We start from the raw sequence: 23,472 nt of genomic DNA, 5'->3' as shown, positions 1-23,472 counted from the left end.
AATACCTGCCACTGCCTCATATCCCATGTCTCCTGTGGACATCACTAACCCTTTACCACCTGCCTTTCTACTGAGCCTTTCAGTGGCCCTCTGAATCCTCACAGCACAATGCTCATAATAGCCACAGTCAACAAGGGCTGGGACAGGCAATGAACTCTACCTGCCATCTGATCAATACTGAAAGTGGGTAATTTAAAAAAAAAAAAAAGTGAATATTTTAAGCTGAGAAATGGTACCCAGCAGACGTCTCTATTATGATCAGTTTTTAAGGTCAAGGGGAAATTTTTCTAATGATCAGAACAATTTGCAAATTGAGAAGATTACCTATTGAATGTCTAACAGCTGTTAGCAATAATTTATATTCAGATTAAATAGTATAACTGTATTGGTTAATCAAAAATGGATCAGTGTTTGGCACCTAAGCAAGCTGTTTTGTTTTGTTCTGGGCTTGGGGGGAAAAAAACAAAAGCAGTTTTATTGTCATTAACTGTCCCCGCGAGGAGGATGACCATACATCCTGGTTTATCCTGGTTTTTGTCTCTTGTCCCAGGGCAAAGTATGGCCATTGTGCCCTTTCACTTTCAGAAACATCCCTCTGGATGATAAATCACTTGCTCACTCTATCTGCATAGTCTGTCTAATGTCCAACATATAAATTTCTCACAATTCATCTCTTTTTTTGCGTTGACAGTCCTCTCTTTACATCATTTACTAAAGCTGTTCTGCTCCAAAATGAACATTACTACTCAGAGTAAAAAACATACCCCCGCTGAGAAATTCTCTTCGATTATCCAGGAATGTGTATATATTTGTTGTACTTCACAAATTCTGAAGAGTATATTTTAAATCACTAATGAAACCCTAGTATTATTAAATATCTGGACTTGTAAATCATCATATGCCTTTGCTTTATTCTTTTTAAAAAAAAATTTTTTTTGGTCGTTTACAGGGCCGCACCCACGGCATATGAAAGTTCCCAGGCTAGGGGTCGAATCAGAGCTGCAGCTGCTGGCTGATACCTCAGCCACAGCAACGCCAGATCCAAGTCATGCCTGCAACCTACACCGCGGCTTGCAGCAATGCTGGATCCTTAACCTGTAGGAGAAAATGTCCCAATAAAATGTAGAAAGGAGAGACCCCGGCCATGATGACTAAGCAAAGTCTAACCAACTGCCCCAACCAGTCCTTCCCCATGCATCTGCTTCTGTAAATTTGTTTCCGCATCTACTACCTTGCCTGACGTCACTCCAGTCCAACCAGCCAAGCTTGGACCTGGAAGACGTAGCCCATAAAAGCCTTGTGAAACCCTTCTTCCGGGCTCAGACTCTGGAGAGCGATCTCCTCTGAGCCCGCCAGCATAATAAACCTGAGTTCTCCAACTCTCCGAGTGCTCGCTTGGTTTCTCGCCGGGTAAAAGAGCTGATCCACTATGGCCACAGAGCTACTGGAGCTGGTACGCTCCAGCCACAGGGCTGTCGCTAGAGCTGATACGCTGCAGCACAGGGCTGCTGGGTATCTGCTGTAACAAACCCACTGAGTAAGGCCACGGATTGACTCTGCATCCTCATGGACATTAGTCGGATTCTTAACACCCTGAGCCACAATGGGAACCCCCTGCCTTTGCTTTATTCTTATCCAAAGGGAGAACAAAATGAAGCAAAGAGGCAGGTAGTGTTTGAGATAGAAATTTTAAAAAGGCCAAGATGAATCTTTGAGGTTTACCAATCTGATGGAGACATCTGTTAACAAGTGAAGAATACCTTCGCAGTGTGTTTCGGTATAATTGTAACCAGCCTGATCAAAAAAGCTTTTGTCGAGCTGAAAGGGTTACAGCATGATTTGATCTTCTGTGTGTGCTTTCAATGCAGTCAGTGTCTCCTTTAGAACTTCTTGCCCCCTGGAATGGGAAAGGGCAGCTTTCTCTCCCTATGGTTGCCATTCCCACACCCGTATCGCCGTTCAGCACAGAGGACACCCTTCTGGTTCCATTTATAACGTTAGCCTTTGGTGGTCCAATGCATTAAAAATTGAGGCTCCACCTATAAGCAAAGCAACGTGTCTGCCATTGCCCCCCCTCAGGGAAAATTTCAAAGGCTTCAGCACGAGGCCAACTTGGCAAACGGAAAGCGGTTTCTGTCTATGATTCTTTCATTCAATAAGCAGTTGGCTTTAGTGTTAAGTGCCCCTACTATGTGCAAGGCACTTCTGAGTGACATGGATGCTAATAAAACCAGCCACGTCCCTTCAGCCTTAGGGCTTATATTCCAGGGGCAAGAAGCAGATAACACATGGGACCAAATCATTGCCTTTCAAGGGCTTACATCTTGGTGGGGAAGGGGGTGGGACAGGAGATGGAGAGACAGAAAAAAATAAAGAAGAAAAATGCCAGAATATGAGTGCTGTGTGGAGAGGGAACATGGGACAGCGTAGGAGAGAGGGACTTGGTGGCCACTTTATGCTGGGTGTGAAACTGAGCAGGGCCCTGTGACACAAAAGCCCACCTCCCGATTGCTTTTTAGGAAATAGGCCTCATTCAGCTTCCTTGACCTTCCCTGAGTTCAAACAGTTGCTAATCAGGGAAGGGAGGAGCAGTCGAGACACAATAGTGCAGCCTTGGGGCAGGGAGTTGGTTCCTCCTTAAGGAATATTCATAACAATACCTTTGAGTTCTTCTGGAGAACTAAAAGCTCCCAGAAATGGAAGATGTTAATGAATCATTCTTCATTTCAGATAGAAGGAGACTCCCAGAACCTGTCCTTGGACCACTTAACACCAGCTTTGAAAAACAATGCAAGCTAGCACCTACCCTGATCCTTATCTGTGCCCTATTTTCCACTCCTAAACTATAAAACCACCTCCTATTCTCTCCCAAGGGTGGGGTAGTGGGGGCACCGTCTTTAGGGCCTTCCTTTGCCTGGCAAAGCAATAAAGCTATTTTTTCTCCTTGAACCAAAACCTCAGTCTCCGCCTTCTTATTCAGCACCCGTGGACAGAGGCTGAGTTTCAGCCACCAGCGGACAGGGAAGGTTTCTTTCAGGAGGTGACAGTGACATGATAATCCAAACCCCAGGTCAGAGCCAGCAGGTGAGGATCAGAAGGGAGTGAGTCCCTTCTATGGAAGAATTCTCCAAGGCTAGTGTCTCTACGACTTTCCTTCCTGTACCAGTCGCCTCTGCCTCTAACCCCAGCCCCCTGCCACTTCTCCCTTCCTCAGCCAGAATTCTCCACAGCTTTAGGGAACAAATGTGTATCTCTTCTTTGCCTCTAGCCCTTGGGCTTATTATTAACTTTCTCCAAGTCTCACAATCTTTTTAGGTTGCTACTTCCTAAATGAACGTGTCATGCTTATTGGTAATGGGTTAGGGAAGAGGAAGGAGAGAGAGAGAAAGAAAGCCCCTCAAGATAACACTGAGAAGGAAGAAAGGGAGAGAAATACACAGAAAGGATATGCAGTGACACTGAAGCAAAATGGAATGCCACCGGAGTTCCCATGGTGGCGCAGTGGTTAATGAATCTGACTAGGAATCATGAGGTTGCGGGTTCGGTCCCTGCCCTTGCTCAGTGGGTTAAGGATCCGGCGTTGCCGTGAGCTGTGGTGTAGGTTGCAGACGCGGCTCGGATCCCGTGTTGCTGTGACTCTGGCATAGGCCAATGGCTACAGCTCCGATTAGACCCCTAGCCTGGGAACCTCCATATGCCGCGGGAGCGGCCCAAAGAAACAGCAAAAAAACAGAAAAACAAAAATGGAATGCCACGGTTCTGGATGACACTGAAGCAGATTAAGGGGTGTCCAATTTCCTCCTGTTCTCTTGGCCCCCACTGCCCTGTCCTTACATAGAAGCAATGCGGGGAAGAGCAACTAGGGCACAACTTTAGGATATCCTGGTGTGTGTGTGTGTGTGTGTGTGTGTGTATTCCTCTTATAGATTCAGAATGTGTGTGTGTGTGTGTGTGTGTGTGTGTGTGTGTGTGTGTGTGTGTGTGTGTATTTTCCTCTTATAGATTCAGAATGTGTTTTAACCAGAGTCAGAAATAATACTGGGGTACAACTTTAGGATATCCTGGGGTGTGTGCGTGTGGGTGGATGTGTGTGTATTTTCCTCTTAAAGATTCAGAATGTGTTTTAACCAGAGTCAGAAATAACACTGATGCTCTAAGAGGGCTTATGACTTTGAGCGTGCAGTTCTCGGGTAACACGGACGGCATGGCCCTCCGGGTTTCTTCAAAAGGTATTTCCAGCTTCTTCTCTTCCCTTAGATTTTCAGTCATCCTTCCTTTGTCACAGAGGCAGCACATGAGTATGGCAGAGGGCAGAGGTTTTCAAAAATAAATTTTACCAACGGATCCTCTTTCTCCAATGACATCTGTTGCGGAAGCACCAAACAGAAACCAGGTGAAAGCAAACCTGTTGAAACACAGATTGAAATCCATGCCTCGTCCCCAAAGCTGCCACTGAGGCAGCCCATCCTTCCACGCAGTAAAATAACCCAAGGCTGGGAAATCTTGATTCCACACCTGGCTGATTTGGGTCCGAGTCGAGCCTTGAGAAGCCTCTACCTCAGGATGGTACTAACCTCTTCATCTCAGCCACAAGACTGCTACCCAGGCAAAGGGCACCAGAACTCCCTCCATCCTCCCGACACTCTGAATGACTGGAAAAAAGATCTTTCTCCCAGAGACTGCTAATAGAGGCAGTACTCTAGGCAGTAATAACTTGTTTCTTTCCAATTACCTCATCATAAACGTCAGAGTTTTGTTCAAGTTTATGTTCTTTTTGTGATCACTAAGAATAAAATATTGTTGTGACCATAATTAGATATTATAAACCCAAAGACTGCTGAATTGTGCTGCGGTTTATCTCTTTATGAAGTAATTATACCAATTATAGGAGGCGATGTTTTAATGGAAAACGTTATCCACTTGGCAGACACTATTGATTTAAAATAAAAGAAGTGATTAAAAATAATTTATGGATCTCTCTTGGGTAAAAGCATGAAACCAATATGAAATAATTGGATTCTGATTCATGGAGTGGATTGTGTACAACTTTCTCGGATGCTACAGTTAAGGCAGGATTGCAAGGAGCTCTAACGAAGGTTTGATAGAATGTTATTGTCTCTTTCCCACTGCTAAAATTACACCATTAAATCCCAATTCACGCTTCATGTTAGGACCCTCTTAGCCATTTTGCTCATTTCACTTTTCAACTTCATTTAGGATAAATACGCTGCACCTTTTATAGACAGAATTTCTTATCAATTTTCTGAATTTGTATTTCCTTTATGTTTCTGTTCAGGAAAGCAACTTATTAGCTAATTCCCATAATTAGCATTTAGTAACAAATTAAGAACTGATTCTTAAATGGTCCCTTTTTGTTTGGGGGTAGGAAGAGGCCTCTAGTTTAGCTTTATGAGGAAAAAAATAATAATAACATATATAAATATATATATAGACCAAGCCAGTGTTGCAGAAATATGGTTCTTGAGATCATCGGTTCAAAAATTCAAGCAAAACAAAATGCTGTTTCTAACCATAAAGGCATACCTAAAATTAGTGACTTTGTCAGAGCACAGGAAGGAAATCATAAATAGTCAAACACGGGAACCCAAGTGTGAGATACGGAAGTCAATAAACCTGACTGTTTTCTTTCTGTTCACATCCTGCCTGAGAATATTATTAGACGTGAGTAAGAATACAATAGTACAGCATACGTGTGTGCGTGTGTATAAAAGCTACACAGTTATTCATGAAGAAAACTTTAAAAAATCTAAGCAATACCCATGTAAATGGAATGAGAAGCGATAGCCCCTCTTCCCATCCTTGCTTCCCATGTGTCATACTCACCATTAAAAAGAGAGACCCTCTGGGAGTTCCTGTCGTGGCTCAGCAGAGAGGAAACTGACTAGCATCCATGAGCATGCAGGTTCGATCCCTGGCCTCACTCAGTGGGTTAAAGATCTAGTCTTTGCCATGAGCTGTGGTGTAGGTCGCAGACACGGATCAGATCCTGCATTGCTGTGGCTGAGGCATAGGCTGGTGGCTACGGCTCTGATTCAATCCCGAGCCTGGGAACCTCTATAGGCCGTGGGCGTGGGCCCTAAAAAGACAAGGAAAAGAAAAAAGAGAGAGAGCGACTCTAACAGAACAGTGGTTTTCTTTCCAATTTTTTTCTACCTAAATTGTTAACATATGGTGTTCCTGTTCTGTGACGTGCTATTTTCACTTATCAATATATCTTGGAAATCTTCACATGCCATTATATTTAACCTTACCTTATTCCTTTAAACAGTTGTATAGTATCCCATAGAATACATGTGTTTAAAATATATTTACCTATTCTCCTGCTAACGGACATTTAGATTGTTTCCAGTTTCTCACTAGCAGACCCATTCCTGTAAGGAATCCTTCTACATACATCTGTACACACAGATGAGAATTTGCGGTGAGGGACAGATGCTTAAATGGAGATGGCAAGAACGGGACTGGGGTACCTGAGAGGAGAGGCAGGAAGTGCCACTAGACTTGTGCACTGAAGAGGAGATGGGAAACAGAGCACGAAAAGTTGAAGGCATGCCTTTTAGGTAGGGCCGGCTGTTCCTGTCCACCTCATAAATAGCACCAGCCCTAAATTCTGATCATAGTCCTGCTGTTTTGGTTCAGCACTCAGGATTTCATGGTAAACATGCAAAATGTGATATGCATGGGATGGTATGACACTTTTTGCAACCTCTTCTCATCTGGTTGTAAACAAAGTTCAGCACTCACTTCAGTATTCAATGTAGATTTATTTTACCTTAGTTGCTAAAACTGAAAGTCACTTTTTTTTTTTTGTATTTCTAGGGCCACACCTACAGTATATGGAGGTTCCCAGGTTAGGGGTCAAATCAGAGCTAGAGCTGCTGGCCTCGGCCACAGTCACAGCAACACTGGATCCAAGCCGTGCAACCTACACTGCAGCTCACAGCAACGCCAGATCCTTAACCCACTGAGCAAGGCCAGGGATCAAACATGCATCCTCATGGATACTAGTTGGGTTCTTAACCTGCTGAGCCACAATGCGAACTCCCTGAAAATCACTCGTATTTCATTAAATGACAAGGTCAGGATTTTGAGAAGCTGCCAGTTGCTGAATGTTTGCAGGTTCATTTTTCCTTTTTCAGGTCATTGCACATTCCACCCAGTGTGCTCCTTCAGAGAGTCCATTAAATTGAATAGAGGCAGCATGTGTAGAACCTTACAAGGGACAGGAAGGAGCTCACCAAAGCCCAGAGTCATGCAGAAAAGCGATTCTAACGCAGCAAACCAACCAACCCAGAAACACAACAGAGGCTGGATTCAGCCTATCCTCGTAACTTTAATAAAATGATGATTTTTTAAAGCATTTTTTAAAAAAACTCTTATTTTCCCAATTTTGTCTTACTAAGCAATGGAAATGCTCGTTTCACAAAAACTTTACAGATATCATGCAGAATGACACACAGAACTGAGGTTGCAAATATGTGGACTATGCTTCTATTTCTATTTATTCCTTCAGGAACTTGGATGACAGCCAAACGATCAGGGTTTTGAATTTCAAAGCTCCCATGGGCCAAGGGTGTGACCTTGAGCATCCCCAGAGTTTCATGCTCTCTCTCCTTGTCCTGTTTTCTGGGACAGGGATCCCAGTCTTGGGGTACCTCGCAAAAGAAGATCTGACTGCGCTGACCACTCTCTCCTACCTGACACACTCTCGTCACTTCACTCCCAGGACACACAAGCCCTTCTCCGGCTTGTCCTGGCCCCTCTGTCACACTGGAGGCCCCACAGCTCAGGGGATGATTCTCTTTGGGGGTCTCGTGCATTCTTGTGGTTTTAAGCACTATCTACATGTCATGAAAATAGATCGGCCCGACCTCTACCCTCAACTCCAGACTCACACACTCAACTGTGGGTCTGACAAGTCCATTGCGCATCCTTCTGGCCTGTTAGACCCAAAACAAGAGCATCGCCCAAGACTTCTCACAGATGCCCCCATCTCGGTAGGCAGCTTGGACTTTTTTTCATTTGCTATTACTCCTCATATCTACTCTATCAGAAAACCCATCTGCCTTACCTTTAAAATATAGCCTGAAATCAAATCACTTCTTACGACCTCAACTCGACTCGCCTAGTTCAAACCACCGGCATCCCTTGCCTGGGTTATTGCAAAAGTCTCCTAAGGTCCATCTTCAGCAGAGGAACTAGATTTAATTAGCTGATCCTGCTAAAACAATGTCTGTTCAAAACCTGTCGATGGCTTCAACAAAACAGCAGTGGTCCGAGTCACCACCATGAAGCCCTCCCTGGTGTACCTCTCTCTGTTCCCCTGGCCACCTAGTAAATACCTTGGGGCCTTTTTCTTGCTGTTCCCTTTTCCTGAAATGCTCTTCCCCAAGGCTGCTGCAGTGCTCACTAGCTCTACATTCAGGCCTTCCCTGGTCCCTCTACCTAAAATTGGAAACCCTGTAGTTCCCATCATGGTGCAGCAGAAAGGAATCTGACTAGGAACCATGAGGTTGTGGGTTCCATCCCTGGCCTCGCTCAGTGGGTTAAGGATCCGGCGTTGCCTCGAGCCATGGTGTAGGTTGCAGATGCAGCTCAGATCTGGCGTTGCTGTGGCTGTGGCATAGGCCAGCAGCTGCAGCTCCGATTAAACCCCTAGCCTGGGAACCTCCATATGCCACAGGTGCCGCCCTGGAAAAACAGAAGATAAAAAATAAATTTAAAAAAATAAAAAATAATAATTGGAAACCCGCCCCATACTTCCTCCTCTCCTCCCCTCCTTTCCTTTCTTTATTGTACTCACCACCATCTAAGATCAAAAACACTGCATATTTCAGCCACTGTTCATTGTCACCCACTACAGTGTAAGATCCAGGAGAGCAGAAATGTCTGCTTTCACTCCTATAAATCTTTAAGGCTTAGAAGAGTGCCTGGCACATCCTAAGTGCTCAATAAATATTTGTTTAACGTATAAATGAATAACAGACAATGGCCCAATTTATTAATGCCATCTGTTCCCCCCAAAGAAGGCAAACAATATTATGTGAAGGCATCAGAGAACTTTCAGGCCTCCCTGTGTTTTCTGGGGCTCTTCCACACATTCTGTGATTTTATCATCATCCTTATTGCGTCTCGCTAAACTGCCACTGTATAACTGATGAGAAAGCGATGCTCTAATGTAAAAACAGGCGTTTTCCTTTTCACCTCTGCCGTTTTCTCCTATTTCCTTGGATCATTTTGACATGACAGTTATTTTCAACCACCTTTTTTACTTTTAGCCAAATCCGTTATTTCAAATAGACTTACATGGCGGAGTTACTAACACCTCAGTGAGCAAACAATACTTTGCATTTCTTCTGGAGGAACCATTTCTAACCACCGCACTAATTAGATAGCTCTGTCTGATGATCAGGAGCAGAAGAATTGGGTGGTGTGTTAAAGGAAATGAAAACCAACAGGTGTTTAGCTTACAGGACATTAATGGCTCACTAAAAAGAAACAAACAAACAAAAAACCAAAAACCTGAATTCTGAAAGACCAGGCATTCTCATTGCTGATGAGAAGTTCAATGTAAAAAAAAAAAAAAAAAAAAAAAAAAAAAAATCACTAAATTCTACTTAACATGGCCAAGTAGACATAATCGATAGAATGTACTTTCTTTTTTTTTTTTTGCCTTTTTCTAGGACCACTTCCTGCATATGGAGGTTCCCAGGCTAGGGGTCTAATCAGAGCTGTGCAAGGCCAGGGATCGAACCCGCAACCTCACGGTTCCTAGTCAGATTCGTTAACCACTGAGCCATGACGGGAACTCTACTTGTTATTTTTCTAAATGCCATCTATTTTGTTTCCATCTAGCCTGTTACTTTTCTCAGTGAAGCTGGGTTGGCATGGTGATTTGTGCAGCAGTGGAACAGCTGGAGGCAATCCACTTTACTGACTCCTAATCCAGGGTTCTTTTACAACCTACCCCAACTTAGGCTGTTTAGAAATAGGCCAGCAGTATGGATTTGAAGGGCATTATGCTAAGTGAAATGAGTCAGGGAAAGGCAAATACTGTATGATAGCATCTATATGTGGAATCTAAAAAATATAACTAGTGAATATGACCAAAAAAACCACTAGACTCACAGAGCAGAGAACTAATGGTTACCAGTAGGGTGGGGGTGAGGTGGTAGGAAAATACAGGGGTAGGAGATTAAGCACTACAAACTATTAGGTATAAAATAAGCTACAAGGATATAATGCACAACACAGGGAATATAGCCAATATTTTATAATAGCCATAGATGGAGTATAACCTTTAAAAATTGTGAATCACTGTATTGCATACCTGTAACTTATATAACATTGAACGGTAATAATACCTCAATTAAAAATAAAGATAAAACTTAATTCAGAAAAAAAAAAAAAAGAAACAGCCCAGGAGTTCTCACCTGCCTAAACATTAGAATCACCCAGAGAGCTAAAAAAAAACAAACAAAAAAGAAAAACCAAAACCTCCTGAAGCCTGATTACCATCGCCAGCCTTGCAGATACTTAAAAAAAAAAATTCATCAGGGGTATTTTAACACACTGCCAGGAGTTCCCATGGTGTCTCAGCAGAAATGAATCTGACTAGCATCCATGAGGACTCAGGTTCAATCCCTGGCCTTGTTCAGTGGGTTAAGGATCCAGCATTGCCATGAGTTGTGGTGTAGATCAAAGACGCAGCTGGGATCTTGCATTGCTGTGGCTGTGGCATAGGCAGGCAGCTGGAGCTCTGATTTGACCCCTAGCCTGGGGACCTCCATACGCCACAGGTGTGCCCCTAAAAAAAAAAAAAAAAAAAAAGACACACTGCCAGGGTTGAGAACCAGCCACTTCAAGGTTCTTCCCTGTGAAAGGAACTCTTTGCCTTTGTCCATTATTGTTCAGCACCCTCCATTCTTCCATGACTTCTTCCCCGGGACAGCTGACAATGGTCAACAGAGGTCCCTGCCCCTCACCACCACCTCACCTACAACTGCTTTCTTCCATCCTCTCTCCTTAATCCTATAAAACAAAAGAGGTTCACTTTTCCCCTGTCAGGCTAGTCGTTCCGCCTGGCACTGGACCTGCCCCCTTATCTTGGGCCTCCTTAGGGACTGGCCATCGTCAACTCTTTATGTCATACCAACCCTGTTCCCATTTACCGGCATCTGGCTCAGAGCAAATGTGGTAGAGACTTCCAGTTGTCACTCAACAGCCATTACTAACAGGACCCCTATATTTCTGAGGCAGAATGTACCCCGTTAACAAATATTTTCCAGGCTCCCTTGGCCATGTGACGGGGTTCTATCCAATGAGATGTACTTAGAAGCTATTAGAGGGACTTCTAGAAGGCTTTTTATTTTTTTTTTTTTTATGGCTGCACTGGTAGTGTATGGAGCTTCCCAAGCTAGGGGTTTAATCGGAGCTGTAGCTGCCAGCCTACACCACAACCACAGCCACAGCCACGTGGAATCTGAGCCACGTCTGTGACCTTTACCACAGCTCACAGCAACGCCAGATCCTTAACCCACTGAGCGAGGCCAGGGATTGAACCCGTGTCCTCATGGATGGTAGTGGGGTTCAAGAACCACTGAGCCATGAAGGAACACCTAGAAGTCTTTTTAGAAGAGGAGAAGCACATGGAAGAGTTCCTGATGGCCTAGCAGTTAAAGATCCAGTGTAGTCACTGCTGTGGCATGGACTGGACTGCTGGCCTGGGAACTTCCATATGCTGTGGGTGCAGCCAAAAATAAATAAAATAATTAAAATAAATAAAATGGGAGGCACACATGGAGAATTATTTTCCCCTTTTCCTCCCGCCTTCTTCCCGCCTGCTGACTGGGAAGTGGACATGGCAGCTCCAGCTCCAGCAGCCGCCTGGGACCACAGGTGACCTGGAGACTAAAGCCATGCACAGAGGAGGGTGGAGCAGAATGATGGAAGAAGCCCACACCCCTGCTGATCCTGAGGGGCTACCCTGGGGCCCTCACCTCTACTTTTAGATGAGACTAATGTTTTTAACTCACCATTTTTGGTGATTCTGCTATTTGTATCGGAATTAATCCTTATGGATACAATAGGCAATCAAAACTTTTTTCTAAGAATGGTTGGAGTCTATCATCTGCCCAGGTCCCCCTTTCTGGGAACTGCCCCTTTTCTCTCATCCACGGCCAGCTGGCTGCAGCTGGTTGTGGTGTGGGGTATCCTAATCCAAAGCAGGCCAACCAAAGGCCTTCTTAGGACTGGACACTAGTCATATGACAACAGGGCTAGACATGCACACTTGACCTAAGCTGGACTAACCAAAGGTCTTCCCCAGAAATTTTGGAGAAACAGAGCCTCACCATTAACAGAATTTTATTTATGTGTTTGTTTTTTTATGTCACAGCTGTGACATATGGAAGTTCCCAGGCTAGAGGTCAGATTGGTTGCCGGCCTATACCACAGCTAAGCAACATGGGATCTGAACCACATCTGCTACTTATGCCACAGCTTACGCCAACACCGGATCCTTAACCCACTGAGTGAGGCCAGGGATAGAACCCACATCCTCACAGAGACTACGTCAGGTTCTTGACCCGCTGAGCCACAATGGGAATTCCTCCAGTGACAGAATTTTAGATGCAAAGTTCAGAAGCTGCTGTCAGTCATGTTTTTTTTTTCCCCCCACAAAACCAGAATTTAAAAAGGAAGATGATCTGAAGTCAGAAAGAAGAATAAAAAGATGAACAGAAAAGGGCAAAAAGGAAACATGGAATGAGAAGCCTGGTTTTCAACTGTTAATAAAACCGCTTACATCCATGACCTACAGTATGAGAGAAACCTTTACCATAAGTCTTCTTTTTGCTTAAGCTACTGAGAGTTGTTTTCTGTCATTTGTAACTGAGTCCTAATAAAACCCCCAGAATTAAAAAGAAAAAAAAAAAAAAACTTTGTATTTTGCTCACAGCATCGATAGGATTTTCTTTTAATAATGATTAGGAGTGGTGGTATTTGTTTTATCTTATACACTAACTTACCTGAAGCTGAACAGGAAATACTGCACAAATATTTGGTGTTGTTTTCAGTAAATTGTCAGCAAATTAGAGTTAAACCTCAAGCGATCCTGACAACTTCTTCCTGCATCAACCTCTTTGCAGTTACAGACAGAAGAACTAGCAATAAATGCAATTCAGATGGAAGAAAATGCCTTAAGTTTTTAAAGCCTGGGAAGGACCACTGGACTGCATTGTCAACTCATTGTGCTTCCTATCTGGAGGACTGAAATTAGAAATGAAGGGCTTTTGTTCAAAAATAGGTAAGTAGATAAAAAGGAAGTTCCCATTGCAATGCAGTGGAAACGAATCCAACTAGGAATCCCAAGGTTGTGGGTTCCATTCCTGGCCTCACTCAGTGGGTTAAGGATCCCACTGCTGTGCTGAGCTGTGGTGTAGGTCACAGACATGGTTCAGGCCTGGCATTGCTGTGGCTGCGGCGTAGGCTGGCAGCTACAGCTCCAGTTCAACCCCTTGCCTGGGAACGTCTGCATGCTGCGGGGGCAGACCTAAAAAGACAAAAGACACCGACGACAACAAAAAAGAAATGAAGTGTTTTTGTTTTCGTACATGTTTGTAACTGTCATCTTTCCGTCTCAACAATTATGCCTGGATAAAGACACTGCACACGGAGAAGAGGAAAATACCTTTACATCGTGTGACTGAGTTTCAGAATGTGAATAAAGTATATGGCTAACCAAGTGTGACCTTTTTTTCTGACGACGTAAACAAAAATCTTTCGCACAGTACCAAGTTTTATGTGGTATAACATGTAAAAGAGAAAGCACTCTATCTGTGTTTGTGCAGAAACCAGGTGACTTAGATGTCACCTCCCCCAATTACTGTGAACAGGCTTAAGGGCTACTAGGTGTCATAACCCTTAACACAAACTTGAGAGAAACTAAATCTCAGTGCACAAACTCAAAAAAAAAAAAAGCATCTGCTCTAAATGAGTTCTATACTTCACCCTGGGCCCTTCTAAACATTATTTAACTGGCCAACACGTGGGAGGTCTTATCACCATTTTACAGCTGAGGAAACAGAGTCAGAGCTCATGCATTGCGCCGGGGTCACCTGGCTTGTGAGATTTTTTGAATGTAGGTCGCCTGACTCCCACCATGTGCCTAATGCAGCACTGTGCCCTATGGGCACTTTCTCAGCTATTGCTTTAGTATTTGCCACCCAAGACTGGTCTTTTCTTCTTGGGAGTAATAATATACACAGCACCAACAGGACAGCAGTATCACTGAGTATGTGAAAGACAGCAGGTGTGTGTAACAGAGCAACTACAAAAGGCACACCTGTGAAACACATTCTGATTCAGCAATAACACAGCATTTAAAAACTAAGCTTGACCACCAAAGCCAACACATGCTCCTGGACTGAATCCTATCCTATTTGCTCCTGGCAAATTTGAGGGAAGATTTGCAATCAAAATTATGATGGGGACATTCAACACAATTTTAATATGGGATGTGGTTTGTATTTCACATGCTCTATCAATGTTAAATTTTCCTGCATTTGATACCTGCACTGTGAATACTTAAAAATATACCTTTATTTGTATGAAAATACATTGGCGAATGATAGCTAAAGGGCAATAATGTATGCAAGTAACCTCTCTCAGACAGGTTAGCGAAGAAACTGGATCTCGAGAGACAGAATGAAAGAGAATAAAACAAAAGTGACATGTTAAAAATATCCGGTAAAGGTACATGGGAATTCTTTGTATGTGTTATCTTCACACTTTTTCTGTGAGTTTGAAATTATTTAAAAATATAAAGTTAATTTAAGATAAATTAGGAGTTTGGGATTAACATACACACTATTATATATAAAATAGGTAAACAACAAGGACCTACCGCAGAGCATAGGAAACTATACTCAATCTTATAATAATCTATAAAAGAATCTAAAAAGAATATATATGTATAATGGAATGATTTTGCTTTATGCTTGAAAGTAATACAACATCGTAAATTAATTGCACTCCAATTAAAATGATTTGACAGAAAAAATACATAAGATTAATTGAAAAAGAGCACTAGGTTTGCACCCAGGAGTTCCAGGTTCAGGCTCAGATTTCCCATTACTCCTCTGCGTAACACTTGCCATTTCAACATAATGTTTCTGGGTGATATAAAATACATAAGCTATGTGTTTAACTATGGATTGGCATTCCATTATACGCATAAACTTCAGCTCATCCATTCCCCGACATTGGGTAGTTTTGACTTTTTCATCATAAACAGAGCTGCAAGTGAGCAGCTGTATACAAGCTTCTTTGTACTCACATGCAAGCTTGTCCCAGAGCTGATCCATATTTCAACAGGGATAAATTCAAGAATATAAAAGTGAGTGAGGGAGTTCCCATCACGGCTCAGCAGAAACAAATCTGACTAGCATCCATGAGGATGCAGGTTCGAGCCCGGGCCTTGCTCAGTGAGTTAAGGATCCAGCATGGCTGTGAGCTGTAGTGTAGGTCACAGACACAGCTTGGATCTGGCATTGCTGTGGCTATGGCATAGGCCAGCGGCTACAGCTCTGATTCAACCCCTCTGCCTGGGAACCTCTATATGCAGCCCTAAAAAAACAATAAATAAATAAATAATAAAAGTGAGTGGGGGAAAAAAGCACACTGCAGAAGGATCCCTATTAATATGATTCCATTTAGCAAATTTTCAGACACTACAATAGACCATAAAAGTGCAAAAACATACACTGGGTTGATATACACCAACGTTATCAGAGAGCCTATCTCCAGCCCGGAAGGGAAGGGTGGGATGGGCTTTAGTTATATCTGGAATGTTCTATTTCTTAGAGACATAGAAACAGAGGGGGAAAGAGACAGTAAGAGACAGAACAATAAAAGGGTTCAGCTACAGTATCTTTCAGTCCTTTCTATCTCTAATGGTCTATATTCAAGTTAGATTTGTAACAAACTTTAATAAACTTTAGCCTGCTTATGAATGTATGTAGACTTAACAGAATTCAACAGGGCATATCAACAAAATACTTTATGCAGGACATGGAGCCTCCTACCAGGTAACCAGAGACAAGTAAAACACAGTTTGGAATGCATGAAAGGAAAAAAGGACTCATGCTGTATTAAAGAAAAAAGCTTGGTTAATCATTTCCTTGAGATAATGGAACTTAAGCTACAGTTAAAGGAGATAGTAAACATGAGGGGAAGGGCAGACTTTGGTTCAGAAAACGCTTTTAGCCATGTATTGGTGATGTGAAAATGGGGGCTTTTCATTCTTAGCATTGTTGGCTCAGTGAACCACCTAAGGAGGTTACACCCCAGAAAGAAACCAGTTAGTACACATCGGAATTGACCAGTCCTCCATTAAGCGCTACCAATGAATAACATGTTTTGAAACAGCAGAGAAGCACTAAGAGAAAATATTTTTGATCCAGGACTGGTGTCATTTAAAGTAAAACAAAGTGGAAATTTGGTAATTATCCAGTGAATTTCTGCAACTTGATTACCAAACTGGAGAGTTCAAGCAAAAAGTTCATCTATTGGTGAGTACACACAATTACAAAAAAACATCTCTCTACCTCTGAGGATCAACTTATGTAAACAAGTATTCTTCAGTCTCTTCTGGTACCAAGAGCAGAAAATCTGATTCAAATGAACTTAAATGAAAATAAGAACTTATTGCATCAGGTATTTAAAAAAAAAAAAAAATCCAAAAATAGATTTAACTTCAAATACCTCTTAACCGAAGAGCTAAGGCAATGCCATCAACACTCAGTTTTTCCCCCATCTCTTGGCTTGTCCTTCTGCAATGCTGATTTCATTTTCAGGCTTGACGTGGTGTCCACGATCGGGTCACTCTTACTGCTGGCAGTGCCAGGGAAAAGAGATGGCCTCAGCTGAGTGGTTTCTAGACAAATTCCAGTAATTGGGGTGACTGGGAAAAGCTTGCGTAGCTGGAGTCTCTCGGAGCTAATTAATCGTGTTGCAGGGGAATGCAATGCTCTCATTGGCCAGGCCAAGTCACATGGCCTAGAGTCGGAGGTGGGGTTAACTCCACTTTCCGCACCTGTAGGGGATGAGGTTGACAATGAACACGTCTCCCACTTAAATGTGCATTAAATTGTCAGGGAACTTCTAAAATGCAAATACTGATTCAGGAGCTTTGGCGTAGGCCTAGAGAGACTGCATTTCACTATAATCCTGGCCATATGAAACTTCCAAGGAGCATACTAAACTACGGCTAAGGACCACAAGTATAATTATCCCTACGTATACATTAGGGAGCCCGATGCAAAATGAATTGGCGCTCCTTACTCAAAAAGTAAATAAGAATTTCAAGAATCGGTGACAACAGAGCATTAAGTGAAGCACAGGACTCTTCTAAGATCACACATCCATGAAGCCAATCTTGATTGCAGGCTTCTGGCTTGAGGATTCTGGGCTAGAGAAGGATTGCTGCGAGCCGAAGGGGAGAGGCTGAGGCAAACCCTGACGTCTTTCTCTGCTCTTCCCCCAAAGAGATTCAGCCTCATCTTTGAATAAACGTTGGACATTTATTTGAAAATCATCTTCCTGAAATAACAGTAGTTACTAGACTGCTTGTAGAGCCCACTCTCTCAGCGTGACTCTCATTAAGAGCCCTGAAATGCTTACCCCTGTTCTTCATTGCCACTGATTTTATTCCCATATTAGGCTAGATATTCTTGCTGTGGGTCCCAAGGCATCACACTTTCATAAGCATAACACTTAGTACATATTTTCTCTATTAACTAATGTGGTTGTCTGTCTCCTCTCCCAGACCATCAGTTCAAGGAGTGTAGGGACAGTGTCTGCCTTGTTTATGGACCCTTTCTCTAGTGCAGTGCCGGGGACATCGTTTTCCACATATCTATTACCTGAGTTGACAATTTCCGTAATAGTTAACACTTTTGGCATGGTCAGATATTTAAATTTTAGCCATTCTGATGGGTGAGTGGTGGTTTAATTGCACTGTGGTTTCATTTGCCTTTCCCTGATAATTAACAAAAGAGAACAACTTTTTGTGTATTCATTGGCTTCACAAATACTTTCTATATTAGCCAGCTAGGGCCACCCTAACAGAATACCACAGACTAGGTGGCTTAAGTGTTAGCAGGGTTAGTTTCTTATGAGGCCTCTCTCTTTGGTAATTGGCTGTGCTGTCCCTGTCTCTACATGGTCATCCCTCTGTGTATTTCTGTGTCCTAATCTCTTCTTATAAGGATACTAGTCAGTTGGATTAGGACCCATCTTAATGACCTCATTTTAACTTAATTCCTTTTACTTTTTAAAGAGTCTCTCTCCAAATACAGTCACATTCTGTGGTTTTGGGGATTAAGACTTCAACCTATGAATTGAGGGGAGCACAATTCAGCCCATAAGCTACTTTTTTGTAAAAATGCCTTCAGGTCTCTTGCCCATCTTTCTTTTGAGCTGTCCGCTGGTAGGAGCTCTTTATATATCCTGGATTCCATCCTATTTGCCTTCTCTCCCAATGGGCTCCAGCCACATGTATGTTAGACCTTTTTATTATGCCCGTACGTCCCTGGCATCTTTTGTCTCTCCCTGTTTCATTCTGGATATTTTATTCTGTCCTATATACAATTTTATCTTCTCTTTAGCTGCATCAAGTCTACTATTAAATCAATCCATTCAGTGCTTACGTTTTATTTTTCAGTTCTATAACTTCTATTTGACTCATTTTCAACATTTTTAGTTCTCTGACAAAATTTTCCATCTTGTTATTTAATTTCTTAAACACTTCCTGAGTTATTTTAAAATCATTTCTAAAAACTCCAGTATTTGTGACTCCTGTGGCTCTCTTCATATTTTCTTTCTGGTTTAGGTCAAATATTGTTTTTGTAGGCGTAATTCCTTTTTTTTTAGGCTTCGTTCTTTTCTATTGAATTCTAGACATCGTACATGAAGAAATATGAAGGCAATTTGAGGCTCTGGACTTTTACTTTTGGCAGGAAGTTTGGTCAGAGGTAGATCATCTTAATGCAATCTGAGATTAAAATAATGCACAGTTCGCCAGGAGTTCTTTTTTTTCTTCTTTGTCTTTTTGACTTTTCTAGGGCCGCTCCCGCTGCATATAGATGTTCCCAGGCTAGGAGTCCACTCAGAGCTGTAGCGGCCAACCTACACCACAGCTCATGGCAATGCTGGATCCTTAGCCCACTGAGCAAGGCCAGGAATCAAACCCACAACCTCATGGTTCCTAGTCAGATTCATTAATCACTGAGCCACAACAGGAACTCCTCACCTGGAGTTCTTGTGAAGCCTATTTACCTTTCCCGTTTACTCCCAGGACGAAGCCCTTCAGGATCCCCACTGAATACCTGGAGAGTGTACCGGGGAATCTTTTCTGAGCTCCATCATTTTGTTCCTCCATTTTTTTTTTTTTTTTTTTTTCTGTCCCTAGAGCCCTAGGGACTTTTCACAGAGCTTCTCAGTCAGACATCTCTGAAAGGAAAGAGTCCAAATGCCAAGCTCACAGATCTGGGCTTTCTTGACTTCCAGACTTGGTCTTGCAAATTCTGTCTTGTCTGCTCTCTTGCCAGCTAGGTTTGGATGGGAAGAGGTAACCAGAATCAGCTGCTCAGAAGCTGACTTTTGCAGCGAGCTCCAACTGTCAGGACACACAGGCTGGTCAGCTAAGATGTGCTCAGGTGTCTCTTAGAATCTGTGCTACTGCCTCTTAAACAAAAAGCCCCATCACCAATCTTAACCCTCTCCAACAGGCAGGTGTGCACACCTGGGCACAAGCAAGGCTTAAAAATATGTTCTCTAGAGAATCATTGCTTTGAAGGCATTTATTTTCCAACACCCCTCCGCCGAATGCGTGTATGCTTAAATTAGATAGGAAACTCCATTTGGAAGTTGGATTGTTGGACATAAGCACAGCCAGCAGCAGGAACACTGTATGTGAGCAGCCCGATGTGGGCACTGTGCCTACTAGCAGCTTGGAGAGTGACTGTGCTGGGTTGAAGAGTGTCTCTTCAAAATTCTTGTCTATCCAGAACTTTACAATATGACCTTATTTGGGGAAAGGGTCTTTGCAGACAGAAATAAGTTACAATTAGGTCATACCGGATTAGGGTGGGCCCTAAATCGAATGACTAGTGTCCTCATAAGGCACCATTCATGTCATGTGAAGATATAGGCAGAGACTAGATGGTGTCACAGCCATGGAATTCCAAGGACTGCTGGGAGCCACCAGTAGAAGGAAAGAGGCAAAGAAGGATTCTTCCCTTCAGCCTTCAGAAGGAGCACAGTCTGTCTTGACTTCAGACTTCTAGCCTCCAGTGAGAGAATAAATTTCTCTTGTTTAGGTCACCTTATTTGTGGTACTTCATTACAGCAGCCCTAAGGAACTAATATCATGACTAACAGTCAATCACAACTTATCTCATGAGTAGTAGGAAATCTGAGACACTGCCCTTTTTTTTCTTTTTTTTTTCTTTTTTTCTTTTTTTTTTTTATTGTTTTTTTCAGGGCGGAACCAAAGGGATATGGAGGTTCCCAGGCTAGGGGTCGAATTGGAGCTACAGCTGCAGGCCTACACCATAGCCACAGCAAAGTGGGATCTGAGCCACGTCTGTGACCTACACCATGGCTCGCAGCAAGGCCAAATCCATAACCCACTGAGCAAGGCCAGGAATCAAACCCACATCCTCATGGATACTAGTTGGATTCGTTTCGGCTGCACCACAATGGGAACTCCTTGAGGCACTATCTTGATTGTACTCGGTATTTAACTTATAGAGATGACCGGATGATGACATGGAGAAGACAATGCCATTGACAAAAGGCTTTATCACACACAGTCCCCAAGAGAAGGAGGCACAGCATGCCATAGGGAAGTTCCAGGACTGGTTAGGAGGCAGAAGGAGCAAGAAGAGAGCATGGCCTGGAGACTTTTTTGCAGTTTTCCTGTGAAGGAACGGGCAAGGCAGAGTAGGCAGGTTTGAGCAAGTTTAGGACTAAGTTTGAATAAGTCCAGTGGGCTCTGGGCTATAGGAGTGGTCTTCAGTTGCCATCCACAGCCCTTGATGTCCTGCATATAAAGGAAGAGGATCTCAAGTCCTTTGCAGCAGGAATCCACTTAGGTGGCACTGACCTTGACTTCCAAGTGGAACAGTACATCTATAAAAGGAAAAGTAATGGCCTCTACATCATAAACCTGAAGAGAACCTGGAAGATGCTTCTGTTGGCAGCTCATGTCATTGCTGCTATGGAAAACCCAGCTGATATCAGTGTCATATCCTCCAGGAACACTGGCCAAGGAGCTGTGCTGACGTTTGCTGCTGCCACTGGCTTCTTCCCTCCTGGAACCTTCGCTAACCAGATCCAGGCAGCTTTCCGGGAGCCAAGACTTCTGGAGGTTACCAATCCCAGGGCTTCCCACCAGTCTCTCCTAGAGGCCTCTTGCATTCGCCTGCCTGCCATTGCTCCGTGTAACACAGACTCTCCTCTGCGTTATGTGGACATTGCTATCTCATGCAACAACAAGGGAGCATGGGACATGATGATGCTCACCTGGGAGGTTCTGAGCATGCTCTGTGCCATCTCCTGTGAACACCCACAGGAGGTCATGCCTGATCGCTGCTTCTTGGGAGATCTTGAAGAGGTTAAAAAGGAGGAGCAGGCAGCAGCTGAGAAAGCTGTGACCAAGGAGGAATTTCAGGGTAAATGGACGGCTCCAGCTTCTGAGTTCACTGCTATTCAGCCTGAGGTGGCAGACTGGTCTGAAGGCATGCAGATGCCCCCTGCACCTGTCCAGCAGTTCCAACTGCGGAGAGAGCCCTCAGCCTGCCGCTGAAAACTGGTCTGCAGCTCCCCCTGTTCAGATCACTGTATGAATGGGAACATCCACAATGGTCTTAGCTGTTCTTCCACAAACTCTTAATGTGTAAATTGGTTGAAAATAAACAGTTTCAAAGAAGAAGGAGGAGGGAGAGGAGGAAAAGAAATGGGCCGAAAAGGGAGCGAAAGAGAGAGATTTCCAGAAGCATGCACTAAGGAACCCACGTGCGCACACAGCAAGAAGGTAGCCATAAACAAGCCAAGAAGAGCTTGGAAACAAGTCTGGTCTTGACCTTCTCGGCCTCCAGAACTCTAAGAAATCACTATCTCAGCCATCCAGTTGATGGTATTTTGTTCAAACTAGCCTGAGTTGACTAAGATAGTTGGTTTGTCTAAGAAAAGAGCATTTAAAGGCAAGTTACTTATTATCTTAGGAACTAACTAGCCACAGTAGGAGTAGTTTCTCCCCAGATCTGCAAGGCCCCAAAATATCAAAGCATTATAAAATACAGAAAATAAAAAACATAATTAATACAGACATGCAGACAGAAGTCACCAGAAGCAGAAGCCATAGAAAGCTGAGAGAGAAGGAGACAGAATTAGAAATTACCTCTCTTCTTCTCAGAGCCAAATTTCTTGAAAGAATGACTTAACATTTATTGTTTATTTATTTTTTGTTTGCTCCTTACCGAGTACAATTTGACTTTTTTTCCTTACCTCTAAAAAATTCCTCTTACACAGAAAACTAACTTCCTTAATTCCAAATCTAATTAGTAGTTTCACGTATGTCACTTTTTGAATGAATCCTTTCCTTTTCCCCTGCCCTCTGCAGGTAGAACTGGTCTTTCTTATACTGGTGTTTTTTACTTTATGGAAATTTTGATCAAGCACCTTAAATATTTCATTGCACATATTTTTTTTATATATGTATAAAACAAATTCTTTTTTTTTTTCTTTTTAGGCCTGACTTGCAGCCTATGGAAATTCCTAGGCTAGGGGTCAAATCAGAGCTACAGCTGCTGGCCTACGCCACAACCACAGCAATGCCAGACATGAGCCTCGTCTGTGACCTACACTACAGCTCACAGCAACGCCAGATCTCTGACCCATTGAGTGAGGCCAGGGATCAAATCTGCATCCTCACAGATATTAGTCAGATTCATTTCTGCTGCACTACAATAGGAACTCCTGAATTGCTCCTATTCTTAATGTTTAGACCCTAACTCAGACTCGGTTTCCAATAAATATTTTACAAATGAATTTAATGACTAAAAGTACGCCACCGAAGCAGAACTTATCATTTTGGACAGTTCTTTGCCTTTTTTTTTTTTTTTTTTTTTTCTTTTTAGGGCCAACCCACAGCATGTGGAAGTTCCCAGGCTAGGGGTCAAATAGGAGCTGCACCTGTCGGCCTACACCACAATCACAGCAACATGGGATCTGAGCCACATCTGTGACCTACACCACAGCCCATGGCAATGCTAGATCCTTAACCCACTGAGCCAGGCCAGGGATCAAACTCGCATCCTCATGGCTCCTAGTCAAGTTCATTAACCACTAAGCCACGAAGGGAACTCCCTGTTTCTTGCCTTTTTA

At 43.1% G+C, this 23,472-nt stretch overlaps 2 protein-coding genes across 4 annotated transcripts in view; one reads left to right on the top strand and one right to left on the bottom strand.

Annotated features, from left to right (window-relative positions):
- The window catches only part of C6H1orf141 (chromosome 6 C1orf141 homolog), a 186,979-nt gene extending 169,880 nt beyond the window's left edge, over nucleotides 1–17,099 (bottom strand). For all 3 annotated transcript variants that reach the window (XM_021096491.1, XM_021096492.1, XM_005656146.2), the window contains exon 1: nucleotides 16,786–17,099. The gene's annotated coding sequence lies outside the window, so the exon portion shown is untranslated. The remainder of the gene's footprint in view (nucleotides 1–16,785) is intronic.
- Nucleotides 4,166–21,986, top strand: LOC100519373 (40S ribosomal protein SA-like). The gene is given in 6 exon segments (XM_021097618.1): nucleotides 4,166–4,229; nucleotides 7,161–7,348; nucleotides 7,857–8,018; nucleotides 17,849–18,018; nucleotides 21,091–21,870; nucleotides 21,872–21,986. Coding segments are annotated over 6 exon segments (1,479 nt in total).

The sequence above is a fragment of the Sus scrofa genome, chromosome 6, assembly GCF_000003025.6.
Source record: "Sus scrofa isolate TJ Tabasco breed Duroc chromosome 6, Sscrofa11.1, whole genome shotgun sequence".
In the NCBI taxonomy this organism is placed as follows: Eukaryota; Metazoa; Chordata; class Mammalia; order Artiodactyla; family Suidae; genus Sus; species Sus scrofa.
This window is presented reverse-complemented; position numbering and strand designations above follow the sequence as displayed.